This window comes from Mustela lutreola, chromosome 10 (genome assembly GCF_030435805.1).
Source record: "Mustela lutreola isolate mMusLut2 chromosome 10, mMusLut2.pri, whole genome shotgun sequence".
In the NCBI taxonomy this organism is placed as follows: Eukaryota; Metazoa; Chordata; class Mammalia; order Carnivora; family Mustelidae; genus Mustela; species Mustela lutreola.
In genome coordinates this window covers 40,166,094-40,192,520 of record NC_081299.1, presented here as the reverse complement: position 1 = coordinate 40,192,520, position 26,427 = coordinate 40,166,094, and the positions used below count along the sequence as shown (strand labels likewise).

The 26,427-nt window shown below is 33.7% G+C and overlaps 1 protein-coding gene across 1 annotated transcript in view; it reads left to right on the top strand.

Moving 5' to 3' along the window:
* The window catches only part of FAF1 (Fas associated factor 1), a 492,920-nt gene that overhangs the window by 225,676 nt on the left and 240,817 nt on the right, over nucleotides 1–26,427 (top strand). The window contains exon 7 of the mRNA XM_059136657.1: nucleotides 8,512–8,617. Within this exon, the coding sequence (XP_058992640.1) occupies nucleotides 8,512–8,617 (106 nt within the window). The remainder of the gene's footprint in view (nucleotides 1–8,511; nucleotides 8,618–26,427) is intronic.

Sequence of the window (26,427 nt, the reverse complement as noted above, 5' to 3'; positions counted from 1 at the left end):
GGAAATGAACCCTCTAAGCCTATTAATCTTATACTGATATTTTTGTTTAAAATATCTAGTACAAGAAAAAAAATAGCATGCACACATAGCAGGAATGAAACGAGATTTTTTGATCCCTATATTGGTGTTAATGCTTTACTTATTGTAACTAAATAGGCAGCATTGATTTGAGAAGTATGACTTCACTGGCAACAAACTGTATGCGTCAGTGGAAATATGTATTAACCGAGCAGTGGCAACAAACCCATGGTTTCCATTTATATTGATTAAAAAGCATGTTGTATTTTTGAAGTTAAAAATATGGGACCCAGGGTATTTGCATGGCTCAAGTCATGATCCCAGAGTCCTGGGATCAAGCCACATCCATGTTGGGTTCCCTGCCCAGTGGGGAGTCTGCTTCTCCCTTGCTGCCCCCCTTAACTTGTGCTTGCTCTCTTTCTCTCCCCATCTCAAATAAATAAATAAATAAATAAATAAAATCTTAAAAAGAAAGAATTAATTGCAAGAATGGTAGTTATCAGATTGTTCAAGTATTTATTTTTATGGTTTACATTTTTTATAGATATATGATTTACATACAATAAATGCACAATTGTTTTTGCACATTTATTTACAATTAAAATTTATTTTTTATTTGAGTGTAGTTGACACACAATGTTATATATTAGTTTCAGGTGTACGACATACTGATTCCACAAGTTTATATATTATGCTGTGCTCACCACAAGTGTAGTTACTACAGTCTGTCACCATACATTGCTATTACAATATCATTGACCATATTCCTTATACTATGCTTTTTATTTCTGTGATTTATTCATTCTATAACTGAAAGCCTATATCGCCTACTCGCTTTAACCCATTTTGCCCATACCCCAACCAAAAATGCACAGTTTTTAAGTTTCTTACAGTTACAAGAGTTTTGACCAAAGCATATTGTTTTCTACCATGGATTTTAATGAGTGAGATTCTAATTTGGATGTGTATATAAATATGTGATTAACACCCATTTAGAAGCTTATACTCAACTGATAGCAGCTGTTTACATGGTACTATGAATACAGAAGCTCTAAAAGCCATTATATTAGTCAACTCAGGCTGCTATAACAAAATACCATAGACTGGGTGACTTAAACAACAGACATTTATTTCTCATAGTTCTGAAGCTAGGAAGTTCAAGATCAAGAAAGGTATGGGCAGATTTGGTTCCTGGTGAGAGCCCTCTTCCTGGCTTATAGATGGTTGCCTTCTTGCTGTGTCCTCATTTGGCAGAGAGAAAAACCTCTGGTCTCCCTCCACTTCTTATAGGGACACTAATCCCATAATGGAGCCCACCCTCATGATTTAGCTAAATTTAACCTTCCAAAGGCCCTACCTACAAATACCATCACATTGGGGATTAGACTTTCAGCTTGTGAATTTAGCAGGGTTGGGGAGGAAAGGTGGGACACAAACATTCAGTCCATAAGAGCCCTGAAACCTAAGTCTGAATTTGTTGTGCTTCCTAGGTTGGTGTTTAATCTTGATGGGTTTATACCTTATAAGAGTATTTCTTTTAGAACTAGTAACTATTTTAATAGGAAGACTGTGGTGTAGCCCGGCCAGATTTGCTAGCTGAAAAATTTAAGAGGGAATTCTTGATTCAAGGACTTGCTGGAAAGGAAATCCTTAAATTAATGTTATTATCTTTGATGCAGGATATCCTGCCTACTACTGTGCTACCCTATGAAATGGGCCTGCTGCTATTTGGCAGGAAGAAAGCCATTCTTCTTAATCAGGAATTACCAACAGGTATATAGCTACATGATGATCAATTGATTATTTCACTACCATAATGCAGCTTTAAGTTAACCTTAAGAAATCACTGCATCATACATATTAAATAGCCATGTGCTTTCTGTGTAAGTGGATCACTAAAGTGCTTTCTCAGTGTGAAATAAACTCAGTCGAGACAGTAGACTGTTAGATTTATTTCATAGTGTTGCTTTTACCAATACTTGATCCATAGAGACTAATAATTGATTGCTTTTCATGTCCACATGTAATAAAAGTGTATCTAGTTTCAAATTTATTTTCTGGGTCCTGTGTGTTAAAATTTGCTACACATTATTTTCCCTTTATTAAAAAAAAAGCTGGAGGGGAATATAAAATATATTAAACTAACCCAGAGAACTTAATAGAAGACAGATATTTTATAGATGGCTTCTTGATTTCTGATAAATAATCATGGTTAAATTGAAACAGGATCACCCCAGGCAGAGGTGGACATTCTGCTAATGAAAGGGCACTAGAAGTGTAAAACTTCTGGACAAAAAAGAAAGCAGAGAAGGGGTGTTTTACCAGATTATCTAGAAATTCTACCAGATTATCTAGATATCTACCAGATGCCTAGAAATTCTATTCCCAGTGTTGTGTTGGTGACTTCAGTGTTAATTAATAGTAGTTAATTAATTTCTTTATTTAGAAGGGGAGACTGTGAATGGGGGGAGGGACAGAGGGAGAGGGAGAGAATCCCGAGCAGACTCTGCTGAGCATGGAGTCCAATGCAGGGCTTGATCCTGTAATGCCGAGAACATGACCTGTGCTGAAATCAAGAGTCAGAGGCTCAAGTGATTGAGCCACCCAGGCATCTACCCCCTAACCAACTCCCTGCCAATTTTAAAACGAAGAAACTGGCTAGGGGAGTTATGAGATAGCTTATATGAAAATATCTAACACTTGGTCTACTATTGCATAAAAATATTAATGTTCATTGTATTATATTGTAGTGTATTATATTTTTTGCACATAGCCACTAGCTTTAAGCTTGGAGCAATGTACGTGATTCTTACTACAGTTTAAACATTAAATTTCACTCTGAATTTGAAGGTAGAGTAATGCTAAGTATTAACAGCATTTTGAAGTAAAAGAAACTGCTTGAAGGTGGATTATCTGAGGCTAACTATGCTAGCCAATCTTTAGAAGACACTTAGAAAATTGCTCCTAGGTGCAGTAACGGGTGAGGTTTCAATTCATTCTGCTAAGTTGCAGCTAGAATCAGTTGCCTAGATAATATTTAACAGTAAAGTCTTTGCAAATTATGCCAGTGACCACAGTAAATTCTTTACTGCTTTCACCCCTCTTTCATTTCAGTCCCTGTCCTCCCCCACCCACCTCACCCAGGAAAAACCCCTCAGAAAACTAAGAAACAAACTTGCTCAGTTGATATGCCAGCTTCTGTGGAAAGACTCTGTTTAAATTTAGCTATTCTTCCTCTTTATTTCCATAGCACCTTAGGAGAAGTGGTATTAAAATTCTTAGCAAACAGAACCAAAGAGGAGTTGTAAATTTCCTTGTCTCCCAATCTTTCAATAAACTCAGTGAAGGCAGAACTATGATTTTACTGGGCTCCTTTCCCCTGTACCTAGAGGACAAATCCTGAGTTAGACCTGGGTCACTGCTACTTACTTCGTGTGTGTCATGAGGCAAATAATATAACATAATTTTTTTCATCTGTAAAATGAAAAATGATAGTTATAACTTCATAAAGTTGACATGAAGTTCTTAATGCCTGATACATGGTAGCACTCATCAAAGGCTAGCCATCATTGTTAATGGCTAAGGAAATGAGTTAGGTCACAGATATTACTTACTCCTCCAGGTGAACCATTCTCACAAGAAGCATGAATGTGGTATATCAACCCCAAACAAGACCTGTGTAAAAAAGAACACTGTGAGTGAGTCTGGATAACATTAGGCTTATATAATTATGTTCAGTGCATCAAAAAAAGTTTTATTCTCTATGAACTCCTATAGAGGAATGGAACTAAAAAATGAAAAATAACTGCCACAAAACACTATAGGTCTTTTTATTAATGTTTTGTTATTATAAGAACACTCAAAAATGTTCTATTTCATATGCAATAAAAATTTCCACTTGGAAAAAAATTTCTGTGTGGCTTTCTAAAATTTAATATTCATTGTTCTATGAAGAATTAATACCCTTTTCCTGAAGAGGAAACCGAGAATTTACAGAATAATTAAGTACCTAAAATGAGGCCTTATGTGGTAGACATTCAGCAAATATGTTTAATGTATGATTGACTTTTCAAAATCCAACAACTAGCAAGCAGTGGAGCAGGGACTCAAATCTGGCTTTATGACTTTCAAGCAGTTTAAAGCTATAAATATTTTCTCTGGCCAACTTAACCTCTGCCAGGACTATTGAGAAATTATAGAACTAGGCTAACATGATGAGGTTTTGTTGTTTTTGTTTTGTTTTGTTTTGTTTTTGTTTTTGTTTTTTAGAGGGAGGGAGGGGCAAAGAGTGAGGGAGAGACAGTCTTAAGCAGACTGCGCCCAATGTGGAGCCTGACACAGGGCTCAGTCTCAAGACCCTGAGATCATAAACTGAGCTGAAATGAAGAGTTAGACATTTAACTGATTGAGCCACCCAGATGCCCCAAAAGTGATCTTCTAAAGTAGTCTGGTGGTTAATGCTCATGCTGGCAAACCTTTTTTGCGAAGTTATTGCACAAGTCTGCCAATCAAGATCAAGAAACATATCTAAGGAATTGCATAAAAGCAAGCACTACAGGTATTAAATATATGTGTACATTCATATGTAAAGATAAAGGAGGATCTATGTAATCACCAAAATTACAGAATTCTGAGCTGCTTACCTTTCATTTGTAGCCCCATAATGGTGGTCTTTAATTTTTTTAAGTTTCCTTTTTCACAAACCCTTCTTCACATTTCCTTACACTTCTTCCTCATTGCCTTCTACATCTTTCTTTATATTTTCCAGTCTCCATCTCTGCTCAGACTAGTCTATGCCTGAAATCATCCTCCATAGCTACCTGTCAAATCACTATCCATTCTTCATATTACTTTAGAGTATTGTCTCCTTTCTTCACAATCTTCACAACTCTTTTTTAAATTTTGTGAATAGTCTATCCTGACTGTTACAAATAATAAGAATCAAATAATTATAGGAAGAATGAATTCTGAACTCCCAGCAGGCAGGAGTCTTATTTATCTTTGTATCCCTAAAGCAGCCCAGCCATTTGGGAGATAGGATGCTATAAAGAACAGAATTAAATATAGTTTAGAAACTTGGTTTTGTCTTTTTGTAGCTGCATGACATTGGGCAATTACTTAACCTTTCTGAACCACAATTTTGTGAAGAAATAGGCACTTCACAGGTAGGCTCAAAAAATATGCAGCTATGTGCAGTTCAGAATGTGCAGAACTGTTCCTTAATTGTATATAGGATTCGATTGAATCACCTTTGAATATGCTAGTTGCCAAGGGGAATACTGATAAGTAATAAGATATTTATCCTGAAAAGGCTTATAGTCTTGAATTTAGGACTTCCACACATGAAACAAAGCAAACTATACATAATATGCTATTATTAAGTATTGAATGAATTATATGATAAAGGAATTCAGAGAAGAGGGAGTCTATAATAAATACAAGTGGTAGGCCATGAGATGGCCTGAAAGCTGTGCAGTGTTGGGATAGTTGCAAAAGGGGATGAGAACAACGTGAACAGAGATTGAATTGAGTTTCGTGTGAAGAAGTTAGCCATGACATGAGAAGTTAGCCAAACTCTAGAGCAAAAGCCAAATCTTGGAGAATAGTTGCAAATTAGGTCTACCAATGAAAGGCCCTGAAATTCCAAGTAGGCTTTCCATTACTTGCCACTTTTGACCCCAAGTTCATTTAATATACAAATACCAAACTTTAACCCAGCCTACTGTTTGAGCCTCATGGCATTCCTCTCACACATCCTTTATTGTGGTTGTAATGAACTTTAAACAATTTCCTCAACATTGTGATTTTTCTGGCCTTACTACACTTAATGTCTCAGTGTCACTTGGCATAATTGCTCATGCTCTCCTAATTAAAATTAAACAGTTACGTATACTAGACTTTCTTGGTCTTTCTCTTATCTCACTGACCATTTGTCAATCTCCTTTGCTCTGACTCCTCCTCCTCTGCTTGATTTCAAATGATTGGAATGCCCAGGTCTCCATCGTGGCCTCTCTCCTTTTCTCTAAACAACTTATTTCTCTAGGTTATTTCTTTTGCTCACAAAATCTGGATACGTTCTATGTGCTATGAACTCTCCTGCTCTGAGCTGTGTTTGTTGACATTGGCCTTTGTACAGATGTACATGATATCTCTTTTTGCATATGTAATAGGCATCTTAAACTTAATATATCCAAAACTTCACTCTTAATTTCCCCACCCAACCTGTTCCTACCCATTTTCCTTGTTGAATGCAATTCCATCCTTCCATTTGCTTAGGCCAGAAACTTGGGGTTATGTTTTTCTCTCATTCCATTAGTAATTTGTATGGCTTCTACCTCTAAAAGATATCTGAACCTGACAACACTTCACCCTCTTTGCCTCTCTTACCTCTACTAAAGTAGTCCAAGTCACCACCACTTCTTGCCAGGACCAGCCTCCTAAGTTTCCTAGCTGTCCCAACCTTTACTCTTTCTTCACCATAGCCTGAGCAGCCGGAATAGTATTGTATACATGTAAATGTAAGTCAGTTCTTAACTATGTTCCTGTGTAAAATCTCCAGTGGCTTTCCGTTGCAATTACTATAAATACCAAGTTCTTTACTATGGTCTGCAAGGACCTACATGATCAGACTATTGCTATCTCTTTCTTATCATACCAGCCTCAACTTAAATGGCACTTCCTCAGAGATGCCTTCCGTAACTATTCTGTTGAAAATAATTCCCTTCACTCAGCCCTTCTGTTACCTTTTTAATTGTAATCCTATTTTATTTACTTCACAGCACTTAGTATTTTCTCAAATTACTTACTCATTTATTTGGTTATTGTCTTTCTCCTTTACTGGAATGTAAGTTTCATGAAAGCAGGGATCATATTTTTCTTGTTCACTACTGTATCCCTAGCACTAGAGCAATGTCATAAATGTACATAGGTGCTCAATAAATACATGTTAACTGAGTGAATGAACAGCTGTTTTCTTCGACTTACTTTTTTCTTGTCTAAAAAAATGCCACCTTTATTCCCCAAACAAAGCAAAAATTTCATGCCTTCCAAATGATAAATACAAAGGTCCTACTTATCCTTCATATTTCAACTTGCATTTTTCTTCTCCTCTGAAGCTTTCCCTAACCATTCCCCTCTTTCACTTTTTTTCAGTTTCTCAGTTCTACTTATTACATTTTACTCTGACTATTTATATATCTGTCTACCCTTCTTAGATTGTAAAGTATTTTATGGATAGGACCTGTGTATTTGGGTTGGTTTCCTTAATGCCTGGAATAATACAAGGCATTGACTTAATGTTGAAAGACATGAATCAAAATAAAAATCTTAATCCCCTGGTAGTTTTCCAGAAAGTAATGTTGCTTTCAGAGATACAAAGATGAGTAAGACTCTTGCTTTCTGGAAATTCACAATTTACTCATTGTTCAATAAATATTTATCTACAGTGTGACAGGCATTATGCTTAACTGCTAAGGATACAGTGACAAAGCTTTCTGCCGGAAGAAACTCTATTTTAATTGGATATCATTTCCTTTGATTTTGATCAATAATATTTCATGCTGTATTTTGGTGTTTCCTAGATATTTTTCATCTGTAATTAACCTGGGAACTCCATGAGAGACAATGAGAGAGACAAATTAACTTCTTAATCCTAATTGTATGTTGCATGTATGTTTATTGCATAGTTATAGAATAGCAAAGGAGGATTAATGAAGGCCAAAACTGTGTAGCACACCAAATTGTTTCCCCAGTTCTACAAGCATGGGGCTGCCAGTATAGATTATTTATACACAACTGTGGCAGATTTTTATTTTCAGTGTTGATAGTGCTTTTTAATATTGTCATAAACAAATAGAACCACAACTTATATTTCTTAATTTATGTGGTTAATTTCATTTACTCTTTGTGGTTCTGACATATTTCTAACATTTTGGTTAATGTTGCTCTGAATTCTCCAATTTCTAAATTCTTTGTATTCCTGAGTTCTAAGTGAAAGCACAGATGTTTTGAAGTAATTCTGATAGAGCAGTTAAAGTTCTGTAGATTTCGGTATTTTCTGAATTTTGAGTTAAAACGTATTTCTATTCTTATACAACATTCATGAGGATAAATAATATTTTATATTTCACTTGGATTTGAACCAGAGTCTTTGAATATACATATTAGTAGCATGTTTGGAATTTTATATAATTAAAAAATTTGGTTCTCTTGGAGGAAATACATATGCATATGACTTCTAGAAAATTCTTATGTATACACAGAGTTTAGAATTGAAATTTAAAAACACCTTGGTAGAGAAGGAGTTAACAGGTTAGCTCCCCTTGGTTGCTCTTTGCATCCTCTCTTGCCTTTAGGAGCTGAAAAGATGATAACATTGGGCCCGGACATGCCTGTGTGGAGGTTATGGTACTCCTGGGGTTTTTGCAGCTAGCTGTAAAGCAAGCTAGAACATGTTCATCTCAGAGTTCCTTGTTTTTCTTTCAACCCTTTCAGTGCCCTGCAGGAATCATTAAATCAAAACTTCATGCTGATCATCACCCACCGAGAAGTCCAGCGGGAGTACAACCTGAACTTCTCAGGAAGCAGTACCATTCAAGAGGTGAGTTATGTCTCACAGCTAAGGAATAAAGGTAGCTCATTATAGCTAATGTTGACCCTGTTAAAGAGGGCTTATCTGTTCTAGTTGGAAACTCTCTTTATGTTTCATTATTGGGTTCTTAATTTTAATTAACTGGAGCATCAATGATTACTGTAGATCTATTAAATGACTTGACCTAGAAAAATAAATGTTATAAATAGAACTCTTGATAAATCTTAAAATAGTCAACTTAAAACCTTGCTTAAAAATTACTCATTGTTATATAATGTATTTTATGGTTTTGTAGTAGTAAGTCAAAATATTAATTTGGAAATTGTTGACAGCATGCATTTTTTAATATGCCTATATTTTATTTGAAAGGTTGCTCTCAAATATATTATTTATAATGTGTACGCTGCCTTTTTCCAAAAGGAGTTTGAGGAGGCTTTTCTTTAGTAGCTCAATCCCAACATTAGGCAGTATTCGTGAGATGCTGTTGCAGACTGTCAGTTTTTAGCTTAGAATATCTGAGATGTAGTGTCAATATTTTCTTTAACATGGCCAACCAGGGCCACTGTTTCAAAAAAGAACCGCCCCCAAGAGAGAAAAGGTACCTTTTCGCCTGTGGCCCCACCCACTTAAAAGCCAGTAATTTATATCCGTCTGGGGAAAATGTATAAGGCTTTGACAGGACTTGTATTTAGAAACACTGAGATGACGATTATGACAATTACATCTTGTTAATTGTGAAGACAACAATAATTTGTCTACTAATATTTTTATAAAGATAATTATGATTAATCTTGGATTATTTCATAAATTTTTTCTTGGTCTATATTGCTTAAGATAATTATTAATGAATTATAATTATAATTATAATTATAATGAATTATTATTAAAAGAATGAGTTGTTTTCACCCAGTCATTTTTCAGATGTATATGAATTATTTTAGTAGTGGTTAGACTATTAATGGTTTCCTTTTTGGATGTTTTGTCAATGAATTTCAATTTCTGAATTTGCCATAAGTAGTTCATTGTTTGAAGTTTATTTTCTCTGTTTATCACTTGAATAGTTTGTTGACTAGTAACTAAAATCTTTAAAACTTTTCTTGACCCCTACTTTGAATAATAAGTTTGAGTTATTTGATTTTTTTTTCCAGGATTTTAAACATATTGGTTGGCATTTCATTTTAACCTCTATAATGGGTGTTCTAGTCTCTAAATTTTCAATTCCTTGGAGAATCATTGATGCTTTTACTTTAGAAATAAAGTTTAACTATGGCACTATACCAGATTTTGTCTAGTAACTTCATGGTAATAAAATTTAAATTCTATATTGGATGTAATTAAGGCAATTCCATATTAATCAAGAAAAGCAAAAATAATACAAAGTAAATTTCATTTTGTTGTTGATTTACCTTTTTAAATTGAAGACTAGTACGATGTATGATTGATAAATACACACTGCTTTATTTTTCTTTCTGATTGAAATTTTTATAGCCAGAGTTTTTACCTTTTTTTTTTTTTAACATTTCTATAGTTTGAGTGTGTTTCAACTTTCTCCCACAAGAGGGCAGAAAGGACTATTAAACTGATAGTCTAAAAATGTCATTCAGTGTTTTCAAATTAGCTTCTCTTATATTAACAAAAAGGAGCATAATGGCCAAGTTATTGTTTGATTTACAGATAATTGGCATATTGCAGGGAGGAGACTTAATTTCACCCTTTTAAATTAAACAGGGAGATTTAAAAAGACATAAAATATTCATTAATGTTCGGTGATTATAAAGTAGTGGCATATATTTATTTTGCCTTTATTACTGTTTCGATGGGAAAATACTGCAAATATTTCCGAAATCGAGTTGGCCATACTGACAAGTTGAAATGTTTAAGCAGCGTTAATGCAATCTGCTCACACCTGATATCCTATGCAGAATGATTCAAAATGATTACATCAATTATTAAAAGAAATATTTAAAATTCTGTAAATGTGCCATTGTGCGCCACAGTTGGCTGAAACTGTTCTCCATGGCCTGCTATTTAGATTATCAAATATATTTTAAGCTTCAAGGACTTGAAAACAGTAAACCTTTTTCATACCATTTCCTAAATGAAAAATGTCCCAGAAATATTTTTGCAAAGACAGATATTCTTATGTATTTCTTCACGAGAGTTCGATTTCTTCTTTTTCTTTTTTTCCCCTTTTTAAGTTTATTTAAAATAATATTTTGAAATTCTAGGTGCCAGGACAAAATAAATGCAATTTCTGGTATCAGTGCTTTTTGTGAATAGACAGTTTCTTATAGGCTCTTTTATTCTGTACAATTTAGAAAAAAAGAATATAGGAGTATAGTCTCTGAGTCTAGGATCACACTCTGTAGGCCTAGTCCTAAGACTTTTCTTCTTCAATTTATGGATATTTGGGGTCTAGGCAGTGGTTCAGGAGGAATAGTTGCTCTGATGCTACAGCCCTGCAACCCATAGTGACACTTAGGTATGTTCTTTTTTGTTGTATGATTGGAAGTCAGTTTGCAACACAATAAAAATACAATGTTATGATTTTGCAGTATAATTTTATAAATGCTAGAATTTTTGCTATTAATGTAGAAGTTTAATGATTCCATATATCTTAAATTATAAATTAATTTCTGTCATCAGTTTTAGAAATATCTTTTCAGTGTTGTTTAATAGTTCCAAGGATGAATTCTGACCAGGATATGAGGGAAAGGAAGTAAAAAACACCTGATTTTTTTTCCCAGGGTAAGAGTATATTATTTTTGTTATAGGTGAAAAATCAGCCCATTTTTTGCTATTTTTAAATTTTGAAAGCCTTGTGTATGTTTAAAAAAAAAAAAAGCTTTTGCAATGTTTTTCCCCCAGAGACAAATTTGTATTAAATGAAATAGGGTTGAAAAAGGCACTATGATTTCAACCTTTAACTAGACAAAATATGTTTTTTTTAAATACTGAATTAGAAAATAGAACTTAGATGCAGTTTGAATTTCAAATAAACTCTTCAGTGACCATATGTTCATGCAAGTTAGTGGTGATAAACCGTAGTTGCGCAAGTGTTTGTTCATTCTGGCTCTGTGGTCTTTTGCCTTACAATGCATGACTTACGTCCTTTGGGTGCTCTAGATTTTAATTTAAGCTGGTTAGATATTGAGGATTTTTTTAAGCTCTTTACAAATCATTCCACTTACATTATCCTTCTATTTGAGGAAAAGACAGTGATAGTATAAAAAAGGTCAGACTGGAAAGTTGCAAGCAGTCATAGAATAAAAATCCTTTCTCTTTTTCCATTTCAACAAATAGTTTATGAAATTATCAGATAATATGACAATTACTTCATGTCTGTCTTTCCACCCTTTTGGGCCCTGAAGTAGCTACTTGCCACACTTTAAAACAGTGAATTTCTTTGAAAATTTAAACAAGCTTACCTTATTTTAATGAATTTTCTACACTGAGAATTCAGATTTTTAAACAGTTGATTATACAGATTCTAGTAATACTATCTAATACTATTAAAATCTGTGATTACAAATGCACTTGGGATTGGTTCAATTAAGGGAAAAAAGATTGATTTGCCTAGCACAAATCCTAAACCCAGGTGTGGAAAAGACTATGAAGTCCCTGAAATCAAGCCAACTTTTCTTGGAAACTAATTCTTTGTTGTCCATATTACTATTGCAAAAGCTTCTATTAGGCAAAATACCCACTTTTCTTTGCAGATGTCATACAAACTTAAGGAATACACACATGACCCAGAATAACAATAATAAGAAACCTAAGTATTTTTTATATGGAATCGTGGAGTATTACTTATCTGTTATAGTGAGAAGCATGATAAATAGCTATTGGAATTATTTAAATCCTCTTCCAAGTTTCACTTTACCCTAGAATTCTCACTGTTCTCATTAATGTTGATTTAGTTCTTAGGGGGAGTGAAAGGGGAAAATTGATGACCTATAAAGATATATCTTGCATAAATTGGTGAAAGATTTCACTTCTAATATTAGTGATTGTCAAGTGAGAAGCCAGTAGTTTGAATTGGCGACAAGAAGTAAACTAAATACATAAATCATACCAGTCTTTAAAAATAATCTTGGCTAAATAATTGTGAAAATTTGTTTGTTCTGGTTTTGCAAATTTGAAACTTGCATTGGGTTTTGTGCCTATTTTTCTAGTTGCTACTTTCTGAACTTACTTGAGTAACGTGTATTTTAAACTATTTTCCTTTGATGCTGGAGATCATTAACAGTATTAAATATGTAGTTTTTTATACATTGTACTAATAAGCAATTTTCTGGTATTGGGTTGACTATAACTACTTACTAACATGCCTTTCTGTAAGTGTTTTAAGTATAGTTGTTTTTTTGTTTGTTTGTTTTGTTTGTTTGTTTGTTTTCCAGTTGGGGGGGTACTGGCACAGAACTGAAGAGTAGAGTAGCTGAGAATGTACATATGCAAGAGGGTAAATTAAATTGTGTGCTTATTTAATTAAAAGTTTAAGTGGTTTATAAATTTACTTCAAGATAAATGGCATAAATAAATTCAATTAGAATGAACCCATTTTAATTAGCATATATCATAGTTTGATTTTTTAAAATTTAAAATCACAAATGACATCTTAGCAAGAATGGATATAATTTCTTAAGCAATTGGGCAATGAATTCAAGCCTTATTCAGCTTTCAGAAAAGGACATTATGAGCTTCTTTTAATATGTATGTATATTATTCATTTCAAGTTGAATTTTATAATCTGTTCAAGTCATACTAACTACTATAAGTGAACAAATTGCAAATGATCATTTTATAAATATTGAAGTTACTTGTGATTCTTAGTAAATCATCCCCTTAGGAAATAGTTTAAGTAATATTTACACTGCCGCTCTTTGGAACTGACAAGTCTCTCTCCAAAAGTATTTTAGAATAATCTCTCTGAGAAATTTTTTTAAGCTCATGTAAGTATTTTTCACTTATTTTCCAAGAAGATAGAAACAATGAAATTTTGTTAAGAATTAAAGGCAATGCTTTAGTCCTTTGTTACTTAAGATATGTGTATCCTAACATCATCTTAACTGGCCATGTTTCATAATCTGAGATTTGTGTGTTGGTAGTTTTGAAATGTCTAGGTTAAGAGAAATTATGTTCAGTTATCAGAAACTAATAAACATAAGACATTTTTATATGCAAGAAAAGGCAGAGAGTAAATAATTGCACTGGTGACCAATACTGTAATAATCCTGTTTTACAATATGCACTTGACAGGTTGTAATAGTGCTAATTGAAGAGACTAATTCACACTTGCTTCATTCTATTCAAAGGCAAAATCAGCAGCTTGTTTTGCTTTTGACCAGATGGTCCTCATGAACACCTACTGTGCACTTTAAGTGCTTTACTAGAATTACAAAGGCTGGGGGCTGCGTTCGACTCCAAATGATTTGAGAAGAGAGAGAGAGACGGAGAGAGAGAGGGGGAGAAAAAAACCCCTCTGTGCTCAATGGATTTGGTGCAAGTAAATTAATTCTAGTGGACCCATTACACACTGAGCCCCCTTTTCAAAGCTCTGAGCCTCCTCGCTTGCTCTGTAGCAATGAGAAAGAGAAAGAGAAAGGCAGATTACTGCAAACAGAAATAAAAAAAAGGGCTATGAAAGGGAGAAAAGAGGCCTTGAAGCCTTTCATATCATTTGAGTTTTTCAAGTGCGTTATTTTTGGGGAGGGTGGATATATGAAAAGCCAATTGGAGTTTTTTTTGTTTTAAAGTGCGCTATTTAAGCACCATGAATATAGGCGCAAGAGCAACAGTTGACTGAGTTTACTGTGGTGAAGCTTTGTGTCCGAGGATGAATCAAATTCATTATATTCAACTCTTTGTGTTTTAACATGAATGTAGGGTTAGTTTCACAAGACTGTGTCTGTTTAGGATAATTATAATTTAATATTTTCCTTTCATAAAGTTATCACTGTAGATGTCTAAAATTTTTAATCAAAGCAGATTTTGTACATTGACTTTGAAGCACCCTGACAGTTTAAAATTCAAAGGAAAGCTTTTTTAGTTTTCAAAAGAAAAGAAAGGCTCATTCTAATGGCATTGAAGCAGAGATTATTATAACTAATTAGAAGTCACACATCTGTTAGCTTTTGGTTTGTGACTTACTTATGTATTTTTTAAGTAAAATTTATACTTTAAAAATATATTGCTGATATTGAGTGAACCCAAAAGGATAAAATGCACTTAATAGAGAACCATTTATTTGAGTCAACCATTTTTACAAATTTCTGCATGGCCCCATAAAAATAGGTAGTATATTAAAGTCCATTAAATGTGAACGAAATTGTATAATTAATAACCTGAAATATTAAAATATTTTCATATAGTTCTTGTTAACTCTAATTAATAACCAAAGTTATTATGACACAACAAGAAAATTAGCAAGCCCAGTTTGTGCAGATTTATGGTTATCCTTAAAGCTGTTTATTTTGTACAGTTGTAATTTGGAATACGGACACTGTAAAATAATGGATTCTTCTTATGTGGGTTAGATAAAATACAAGAGATCATATCTAGGGAGTGTAAGTTTTGTGTTTTTGTACTTTTAAGTTTAATTCTAATACATTTTTGTTGCATGGCCTACTTTTGTTTGATGGCATACTGAAACTAATTCAAGTGCATTTTTATTATAGTTATAAGCAAAGAATAAAACAAAATCATGCCAGTAACATATAACTTAAAGATAATTGTAAACAAGTCATAGAGATGACTATTTCTAAGTTTGGCCCATCTCTTTAAATGAATGTCTAGAATTTATACTTTAAAAGACATAAAGCACTAACATATATCAATATATGTTAATTATAGTCTTAGGACATAAAATGTAGAAATGTAAAAACAACTACAAAAACATTTTATTTTATTTTTCAAAGACTTTTAATAGTAGGATGCCTTCTTTGATATTTAAAATAAAATTTGATTTATTTCTTATTAATATCATTACTTTGGGACTTTGTTCATTTAAGTATAAGTTTTGAGGTGGGGAAGAATATAAGGGGGATCCCTAAATCTTCAACCAAGAAAACATATAATGAAATTTATAAGCAATGAGGTTTTAATGAATTAATGTCCTTTGGGAGAAAAAAATATGAATGATTAGGAAAACGTACAAAAAATTATTTTACAGTGGACTATTTAAAACTGACGGTAGACTACTAGATTCACTTTCTTGTAGGTACCATAAAAAGCTCTCTTTAAATCTAAAATTTCAGTTAGCAAACGTGGTTTGGCCATGACCATGCAGTCACTTACTTAGGTGGGGCTGATTCTTTGGTTTCATAGGCACAGTGGTTGGAGCCTTTCTCCTCATGAAGAAGAGTTTATGTCAGTATTAAAATATTAACCCCTAGATTCCTGAATGCCAGAGACAAGGTTCTGTCCTGTAGGGGAAGGGTTGGAAAAGGCTACAGTTTTTTTAATAGATTTAGTAGGTACCATGTTATTTAAGCTGAGAAATATTTTAACATTTAAGTATCCTCCAGCCATAAAATAAGAATAATGACCTCATTCTTCTCCCGGACAACCCCAGGAAAAAAAAAAGAGAGAGAGAGAGAAGTAAATCACTTATATTTAAGTGAATATAAAGTGCTCATAAACATAACCTAGATTAATTCAAGGTATATTAAGGCCTGCATGTTAAAAATTATTTACAGGTTTATACTTATATACCAAAGATTATTTGGCCATAACCCCTTAAACATCTATTTATGATAATTTTTCTTTCATCTAATGTGTCTTCTATTTGACTTAATACTATCTAGTCAAGGAGTTCTTTTTCAAGCATATTTGGTATGAAAAATAAAACTTTAAAAAATTTTATAGCTCAGTTTAGAGCTATATTATCTTATTATTACCCTCAATACATTCCTTAAAAAAAAATTTTTTTTTAAACGAAAAAAACCTTAAAAGCTTGTAACAAACATTTTTTATAAACGACAAAATGTATTCCTTGCTTTGTGGTCATTGCGTGACCAGACAGTAGAGTACTGGATTGTTTTAAGGTTTTTACAGCTGCAAGGCAAAAGCATCTGTTCATTGCAAAGCCGGCATTGTTTAATTTTGACACTGACTTTTACATGCGTCTTGTACCAAGCACTGGATTAGATGCCACTAAGATGAAATTTGTTTTAAGTTGCTCCCAAAGTGCAGCTGTCCCCATATATGGCCTTGTAGCTTAACCAAAATAGACAGACATGGGATCAATCAGAATCTTTGTACAGGGTCACCTTACTAGGCTAGAGAGGCTCAGAGAAGGAATGTTAATGATATTTATTATGAATAACTGCAAAACTAGTTTCCAAGCTGATTTAGTGTATGTAGAAGTATACCCTTCCCCTTTTTAGGGCAACAGAACCATTATTAAATATTAAGCTTTTAAACTGGAGTATAATGGTCAAATACTATGATGCCTGTTTATACACAGGCACTATTCTTCCACATTTGATTACAAGAAAAATGATCAGTTTATTGGTCACTCAAGTAGTAATTGACTGAAAATAAACTCAATCTAAAATGGCTCTGCTAAAATCTTGAGAAGTGGACATTTTTATAGAATGATAATTTTTCTTTAATGTTTCAAGTGAATGAAAAATGAAAGAGCACCTCACTTCCCGGGTTTCCTGGGATTGTGTGAATTTCTACCCAGCTGGTCCAAATTGATTGATACAGGGCCAAATATTTGTCTGCCTACATTTCAAAGTCTATAATTTGCTAATGAATTGTGGTAATAATCTTTCATCATACATGAAAGATTTAGCCAAACAATTTGCTAAGTATGTATTTTGATCATAAAATTTTTGGACTTACACCAAGCTTTACATCTATTTTACAGCTTATGCATGGGGGTGGAGGGAGAGCAGGGGGAGAAATAATACTGAACATGATGGAAAGGGATGAAGGAAATGAGGGAAGAAGGTACTTTGGAAAAGAGTAATGCTGGGAAAGTCCTATGAGTGACAGTGGAAAACAAATTAGATTTGCACTTAAAGTACAAAATAGAATTTTTTAAATGCCAGTAGTTTTAGCTTGTGGTATCCAGAGGTATGGTAGGTATCCAGGTAGATGAAGTCAAGGAAGGAATTTTTTCCTTTTTGGCTACAGCTATTCCATACATTGATTATGGAATAATTTCCTTAAAACTTTATGTTAGAAAAGTCAAGTGCCCACAAACTAAAAGTAATTGAAGGCATAAGAATAAAAGCCAGATGTTTGTTGGGGTTGACTTAGAGACTTTAAAAAAAAAAAAAACAGTGAAGAAATAAATATGATTTGACCAATTTCAGAATAAGGTAAAAGAGGAACCTCTTACTCTTAGTTAAGCTTTTGAAATGACTGTGGACAGCCAAGAAAATATTTTCTCCTTCTAAAACAAAGACTGTGTAAAGGACAATGGGGCTCATATTTGTATGTGTGTATATGGGGGGATGATATTTATGATTAAATATCCTCTATTTGGGTAAGTGTAAATCTTAATTATATTTTTGAAGAGCAGTGTAAGATGACTCCAGAGGAAGTCCAGGATTAGCCAATGGAGTGAAAGGTCAAGAAAGTGTTCTAAATAAGATTCTATTGTGTATCAGTAATTTCTGTTTCGTTGTTAGAATTCAGGGTGCCATGACTTCTTATTTGACTGATATAGTCTGAATTATTTTCAAATTGTCCATGAGGGGAATATTTAATAATACTGATAAAGTTTTCCTTGTCTTGCAGATAGGTAGTTTAAAAAAAGCAGGTAGCTAGAAAGAGAGAAACCATCTTATAAAAGAGACTGAACCTTCCATTTTATAGATAAGCAGTTTTAGAATTTTTACATACTTGCTGGACCTCTTGATTATGTCGCATTTCCAGAGCATTAACTTCTATCCATTTATATACTTCTCTTTTCTCTGATAGAGCTAAGCCTGTTCTAAATGTTAGTATAGTAAATGTCTATCCAAGATGGCAACATTGGAAACTCCTCTAACATACATAGGAAAGTTAAAGATTCCTATGTCAAACTAGAGCTTTATTTCAAGTGAATTGAAATCTTGTTTTACAGTTGACTTTCTCAGGCCCTTTCCTTCATTTTGTGATTTTTTTTCTGTTTCACCAATTTGATACTTGTCATAATTCTTTTGTGATCATACTGTTACTATATTTATCACACTGAAGTTAATATAGAAGAGATCCTGTAATCATTCTGAAGGAAAAAATTATCAAAACTGAGGCTTACAGAAGGGAGGAAGATGAGGGGGGGGTGGGGTAACCAGGTGATGGGTATTAAGGAGGGCACGTGTTATAATGAGCACTGGGTGTTATATGCAACTAATGAATCATTGAACACAACATCAAAAACTAGTGATGTACTATATGTTGGCTAATTGACTATAATAATAAAAAATTATATTTAGGTAAAACCAATTATGAGTGAGATAGTGACATTGTTGATTCTCTTATTCACAATTTTGTAAAAATTGCATTTCATAAACATTAAAGTTATAGTTTACATATGTTAAATTCAAATTATGCTGTCGCCATTTGTTTCTAGTACTTTTGGTATTCTGTTATCAAAAGCACCTTAGAGGTGCCTGGCTGGCTCAGTGGGTTAAAGCCTCTGCCTTCGGCTCAGGTCATGGTTCCAGGGTCCTGGGATCGAGCCCCACATCAGCCTCTTGGCTCTGCAGGGAGCCTGCTTCCTCCTCTCTCTCTGCCTGCCTCTCTGCCTTCTTGTGATTTCTGTCTGTCAAATAAATAAATAAAATCTTAAAAAAAAAAAAAAAAAAAAAAAAAGCCTGCCTTCGGCTCAGGTCATGATCCCAGGGTCCTGGGATCAAGTGTGCATAGGGCTCCCTGCTCAGCGGGAAGCCTGCTTCTCCCTCTCCCACTTCCCCTGCTTGTGTTCCCTCTTTCGCTTTGTCTCTCTCTGTCAAATAAATAAATAAAATCTTCAGAAAAAAAAAAAAAAAGCACTTCACATTTACAAGCTTGCCTTTGCCTGATGAAAATGTGAAGTATTTCCCACTAAGAGGTATGTTTGTAATGTCTAATAATAATAACTATTATTATTATAAAATATCAGTTAAACATCAGTTCATTTCTGTTGAGTTGGGAGGTATTTCCCTTATGCTTCACATTGTAAAATGAGGGAACTTTAATAAGGTGTATTTAAGGCTGCTGGTTTTTTTGTGGGTAAAAATTTTTGTTGCTAATAATAGGTATGCACATGGATCACTTTGCTTAGAATTTGAAATTTCAGAAATATAGTAAAATATCTTATAAGTCCTAATTTCTATTGGTAATTGTACTTTCAGATATCGTAACCAATGTTTGTATATAATGAATGGAGCAATATGTGGAACATGATTCTAAAAGTAATATATTAACATGCTTATATGTCATAAATTTAAATGAATGTCAATTTCTTCTAATTAGTTATCTTTGTTATTGATATATATATCCTCTGTTGCTCAAAAGTTATTCTAGATTTCTGGGAACTGGCTTTAGAGATGATGATGCTTTTTAAAATTTTTCTTTTTGAATGACCTCATGTATGACCAATCTTTGTCCCATGAAGGGGAGAAATTGATTTGTTGAAACTGCCAAAAGTAATTGGAAGCCAGATGTTGCAAGGCAGGTCGTTATTCAATCTGGGTAGTCAAATTTTTGGTTATTCTCTCTTTGCTGAACTTCTCCTCTCCCTGTAAATATATATCTGTCGTAGCATTTACCACACTCATTTGCAGTTACCTGTTTACTTGTTTTTTTCCCGTTAGAATAAGAGCACCTTAAGAACAGGAAAAGTATCAACCTCATCTCTTTATTTCTGGGCCTACCACTGAATTTGTTAAAGAGATGGTATGCTTAATGAATGACTGAATTAAAAAAGAATCTAACTTAATGAGATTATTTGCACCTGAAGGCATTCGCAAAAGTGAAGTCACTCAAGTCTGAGTATTTCGAGCATTTTAAGTATTAATTTGAAATAAATAGGTACTTTCTCATGGGGGTTATGAGAGATCTCTCTGATTTGGCTATGTGAACTCTCACTTATTTATTAAAAATGAGACTGAGAATGGATAGTTTGCCCACAAAGTGTAAAATAAAATTCTGACTTTAAAATAGATTTATGGCATCCTTAATTTGTAATATCTGCCAGGTCATTTCTTGGTGTTTTCTCTGTAAATGAAGTTATAGCTGGTTTTTTAAAATTGTTTTCTAAATTTAGGGGCTGCAGTCTTACAGATTTAATTTATTTTTCTTTTTTTTTTTTTTTTTTTTAAAGATTCCATTTATTTATTTTGACAGAGAGAAATCACAAGTAGGCAGAGAGGCAGGCAGAGAGAGAGGAGGAAGCAGGCTCCCTGCTGAGCAGAGAGCCCGATGCGGGACTCGATCCCAGGACCCTGAGATCATGACCTGAGCCAAAGGCAGCGGCTTAACCACTGAGCCACCCAGGCGCCCCAGATTTAATCTATTTTTCAATTGGCAATTTGTTAACTTGTGATAGCAGAAAGATCATTACACTATGGTATATGGAATCTGAGTTCTAATCTTCCTGCTACTAACAAGCTGCACAGTCATCTAGCCCTGAGTGGCTTGGTATTTCTTTTTCATTTGTTTGACTTTACATTAATAGAGAACTGCAGAAACTCGAAGTTTTTGCTGGTGAAAATATAAAATGTCTTGGAACTTTAAAGTATGCATAAAATACCCATGTCCCATTGAACCTGGTGTATACCTCTGTTGCAATACCTCAGTTCTTCTGTTTTGTGTTTATTTTCCTTCTCATGGTAGGCTTCTTGAGGGTAGGATCTCAGTCATTTAATCTTCATATTTATAGTACTAAGTATAGTATGTAGCGCCTTATAAATGATTATTGAATGAGCAAATATTTATGTGTGTCACCATCCAGTAGTTGAAAAGAAATTGGGAAACCTGGATTCTAATATCTGATATTTTGTTTTCTTAGCTATATTAGTTTGGGTAATTCATTTAGCTGCTCTGGGTCTGGGTCATTTATGAAAGATAGGAAATGGTTTCAGAGGAGTTTCCTGCTTCTAAAATTTGGTCATTACATGTGAATTTAGAAATTTATATGTGCTTCAACTGAACCTTGTGTGTGAGGTTGGGGTGGCAGAGAGAGAACTAGTCAATAGGTAGTCACCATGTATGTAAATATGTATTTACATATTTACATATGTCCCGTGGAATGTAAATATCTCTTTAATATTTAAGGTGTTAAGAGGTTCAAGGTTGAAATAGAGGTCTTTCTTGCCATGGTGTTTGAATTTCTAGAATTGAGATTTTTAATTTTTATCTTAAAGTAGACTTTAACCTTGAATACATAGGATCTAACAAGACTTTAAAGGTTAATTCCATTAACATAACAAGTCTTTCTAATACATAAGATTTTTTACGTATTGAGATACATAAAAGTAAATGGTATCAATTTAAAGTCATTAGTTTCACTTGTGGTAAGTGAATTAAAATTTGATGAGCATAGCAAGGCTATAAAGATAACTACCATAGATCAATGGAACAGAACTGGAAGTCCAGAAATAAATCCCTTACACTCAAAGTCAGTTAATTTTCAGCAAGGTTGTCATGACAATTAAACATGGAAAGAATAGTGTTTTCAACATATGGTGCTGGGACAACTGGATATCTATATGCAAAATGAAATTGGACTACTCTTTCACATCATATGTAAAAATTAATCAACTGGATCAAAGACCTAAATATAAAAGCTAAAACTGTAAAACTCTTAGAAGAAAACATGGGAATAAATCTTTGTGACCTTGGGTTAGATAATGGTTTCTTTAGATATGACATCAAAAAGACAAACAACAAAAGGAAAAATAGGTAAATTGGACTTCATCAAATTAAAAAACTTTTATGCTTTAAAGGATACCATCAGTGAAGTAAAGAAAGTACTCACAGAATGGAGGAACATATTTCCAAATCACTTATTGATAAGAGACTTATATCTGGAATATAAAGAACTATCATAACTTAACAATGAAAAGACAAATAACCTAATTTAAAAATGGGAAAAGGGGAGCACCTGGGTGGCTCAGTGGGTTAAAGCCTCTGCTTTGGGCTCAGGTCATGATCCCAGGGTCCCTAGGATCGAGCCCTGCATGGGGGGGTGGGCGCAGCGGTGTGTGTCTCTGCTCAGCAGGAGGCCTGCTTCTCTTCCTCTCTCTCTCTGCCTACCTCTCTGCCTGCTTGTGATCTCTGTCTGTCAAATAAATAAATAAAATCTTCAAAAAGAAATGGGAAAAGGATTTAAATGGATATTTCTCAAAGGAAGATATGCAGTGAGTATGCACATGAAAAGTTGTCCAACATCTTTAGTCATTAGAAAATTGCAAACCAAAACCAGAATGAAAAAGCATTTCATATCACTTGGATGGCTTGAATGAAAAAGATGACAGTAACAAGTGTTGATTAGATGTTGAGAAGTTGGAACCCTCAGATATTGCTGGTAGGAATGCAAAATGATGGAGTAGTTGTGGAAGACAGTTTGTCAGTTCCTCAGAAAGCTAAACAAAGAGTTACCATATGACCCAGTAATTCCACTCCTATACATATACCAAAAGAATTGAAAACATGTTCGTACAAAAATGTGTACATGAATGTTCACTGCAGCACTATTCTTAGTAGACAAAATATAAAAACCATCCAAATGTCCATCAACATATCTGATGTATGAAAAAAATAACATATGGTATATCCATAAGTAGAATATTATTCAGTCATAAAAAGGAATATAGTACTGATATATACTACAGCATAGATGAATCTTAAAAAAAAATTATGCTAAGTGAAATAAGTGTCTTTTGTGTCTACAAAAGGCCATATATTATATGATTCCACTTATATGAAATCCCTAGAATGATCAAATGTATAGAGACAAAAGATAGATTGCTGGGCAGTAAAATTACTCTGTACCACAGTGGTGGATACATGTTATTATAAATTTATTCAAGCCCATAGAATGTATAATACCAAGAGTGAATCCCAATATAAATCATGGAGTTAGGGTGATAATATGTCAATCAATGTAGGTTAATCATTTGTAATAAATAGTACTACTTTGGTGGGGATATTGCTAATGGAGAAGGCCTGCATTTGTGGCGGCAGAGGATATATGAGAAACCTCTGTACCTTCTGCTGAAATTTACTGTGAGCCTGAAACTATGCTAAAAAATAAAGCCTATTGGGACACCTGAGTGGCTCAGTTGGTTGGACAACTGCCTTCGGCTCAGGTCATGATCCCGGAGTCCCGGGATCGAGTCCTGCATCAGGCTCCCAGCTCCACGGGGAGTCTGCTTCTCCCTCTGACCTTCTCCTCGCTCATGCTCTCTCTCACTGTCTCTCTCTCTCAAATAAATAAATAAAATCTTAAAAAATAATAATAAAAATAAAAAATAAAGGCTATTTAAAAAAATTTAAAAGTATGTTACACTTAGCCAGGAACAACATGGGTGAGGGAAAGGTGTGTGGGTAGTGGCTACTAATGAGTACAGAGTTTTATTTCTTGTTTTGCTTTGTTTTAGTTTTTTTTTTTTACATAATTCACTAGTTATGCAATACAATGCATTTAAGATATTAAATATCTTCAAATAATTGTTTATTTACATGTTTTATAAACAAGGTTTTACATGAGAGCTATAATGTAATTTAAATACAGCACAAGATTTCATGTATATTCTGAATATTCAATAAATTAAGAAAGTCGATTTAAATCTTCTTGTTTATATGTGTACAAATCTGTTTTTGTGCATATATCTCCCCCTACTTAAACTCATTATTAGAATTCTAAAATAATAAAACAAAAAGTATACACAGCTTTGCAAAAAATATCTGAGTTTGCCATATGTATGATTTTTCTGTTTTTTCATGGTAAAAATTTACATAACAAAAAATTTACCATTTTAACCATATTTAGTGTACAGTTCAGTTGAATCAGATACAGTCACACTATTGTATAACCATCACTGCTATTCATCTCCAGAAATTTTTTCATCTTCCCAGTGTGTTACTCCATAACCATTAGACAGTAACTCCCCAATTCTCTCTCCCTCTCCGCCCCGGCAACTATTATTTTACTTTCTGTCTCTATGAATTTGACTACCACAGTAGGTACCTTACATAAATGGATTAGTACTTGTCCTTTTGTGACTGGCTTATTTCAGTATGCCTTCATGTCATAGCATTTTTCAGAATTTATTTTTTAGGACTGAATAATATTCCATAGTGTGTACCACACTTAGTTTATCCATTAACTTGTTGATGGGGCATTCTGGTTGCTTATACCTTTTGGCTATTGTAAATAATGTTGCTCTGAACATGGGTATACAAATACCTAATCACAGTTGCTACAACATTTCACTTTTCCCATCAGCATATGTAAGAGTTCTGATTTCTCCACATCCTCCCCAACTTTTGTTGTTTTCTGTCTTTTGGATAATATCCATTCTAGTGGATATAAAATGGTATTTCATTGTGGTTTTAGTTTACATTTTCCTAATTACTCCTGATGTAACATCAGTTAATGTACTTATTGCTCATTTTATATCTTCTTTGAAGAAATGTCCATTCAAGTCCTTTTCCCACTTGGGATATTCTTTATGGAGTGATAAAAACATTCTGGAATTTATTGGTGGTGATGGTTGCACAAGTTTGTGAATGTGCCAACAACCACTGAATTGTACACATAAAAATAATAAAAAATAAACTAAACCAAAAAATGGGTATGGAGAACTGAGAATTTATAAGAGAACTACAACTACAAATTGGATAATTGTACCAAAAAGGAAGATTAAAGACTTTGGGGATGATGCCACCAGGATAAATTATATAAAAATACCAAGTTTCAATTTACTAATATTTACCAAGAATTTAAATAACTCTTTTTTTTTTTAAGATTTTATTTATTTATCAGATAGAGATCACAAGTAGGCAGAGAGGCAGGCAGAGAGCAAGGGGGAACAGGCTCCCAGCTGAGCAGAGAGCCTGATGCGGGGCTCGATCCCAGGACCCTGAGATTATGACCTGAGCCGAAGTCAGAGGCTTTAAACCACTGAGCCACCCAGGCACCTCTAAAGAACTCTTTTTGAGATGGTAACCAGATATCTTCTTTTTCTATTGAAGTTAAGCCAAGAGAAAATGGACTTCGTAATGTTGGTGAGAATTTTTTTGAGTTTGACATTATTAAGCTTTGGAGAGTTGGATGGAATCACATAAGAATTTTTGTTAAATATTTAAAAGGGGACAGATTCTTACTTAGTTTCGGACTATTTGATGGTTAAGTCTATTGAACAAGTAGCAAGTAAGTCTATTGAGTAACATTCCAGTGAATTATTACCAACTTTTGAGTATGGTGGTAACATGGACACAAAAGCTATTAAAGGGTACTGATGATATCATCATACAGAGTTTCTGTGACTGGTGCTTTTTTGGGTAGTGCTTCCATTAGTTTGTTCTGTTACTGTGAATGTAATAGAAGCATATTTGAGCGTGGAATAAATACTTTGTATGAGAGTAAATATATTAATTAGTCTGTTAGAAAAACATATTCTATTATCATCTATCTATAATCTAGTGGAGATCCACTAAAAGAGGGAATGGCTTTTATTTCACAGTAATGTGAATAAGTAATAAGAAATGTGAATGAGTTTCTACAGAGACTCTTGTAGTCAGTGATATTCTAGTTGTTGACCTTAAAGTTGCTGATTACGTCACTTAGAGGAGGAAGTCATATTGGGTTAGTGTTTTATACTTTTCAACTT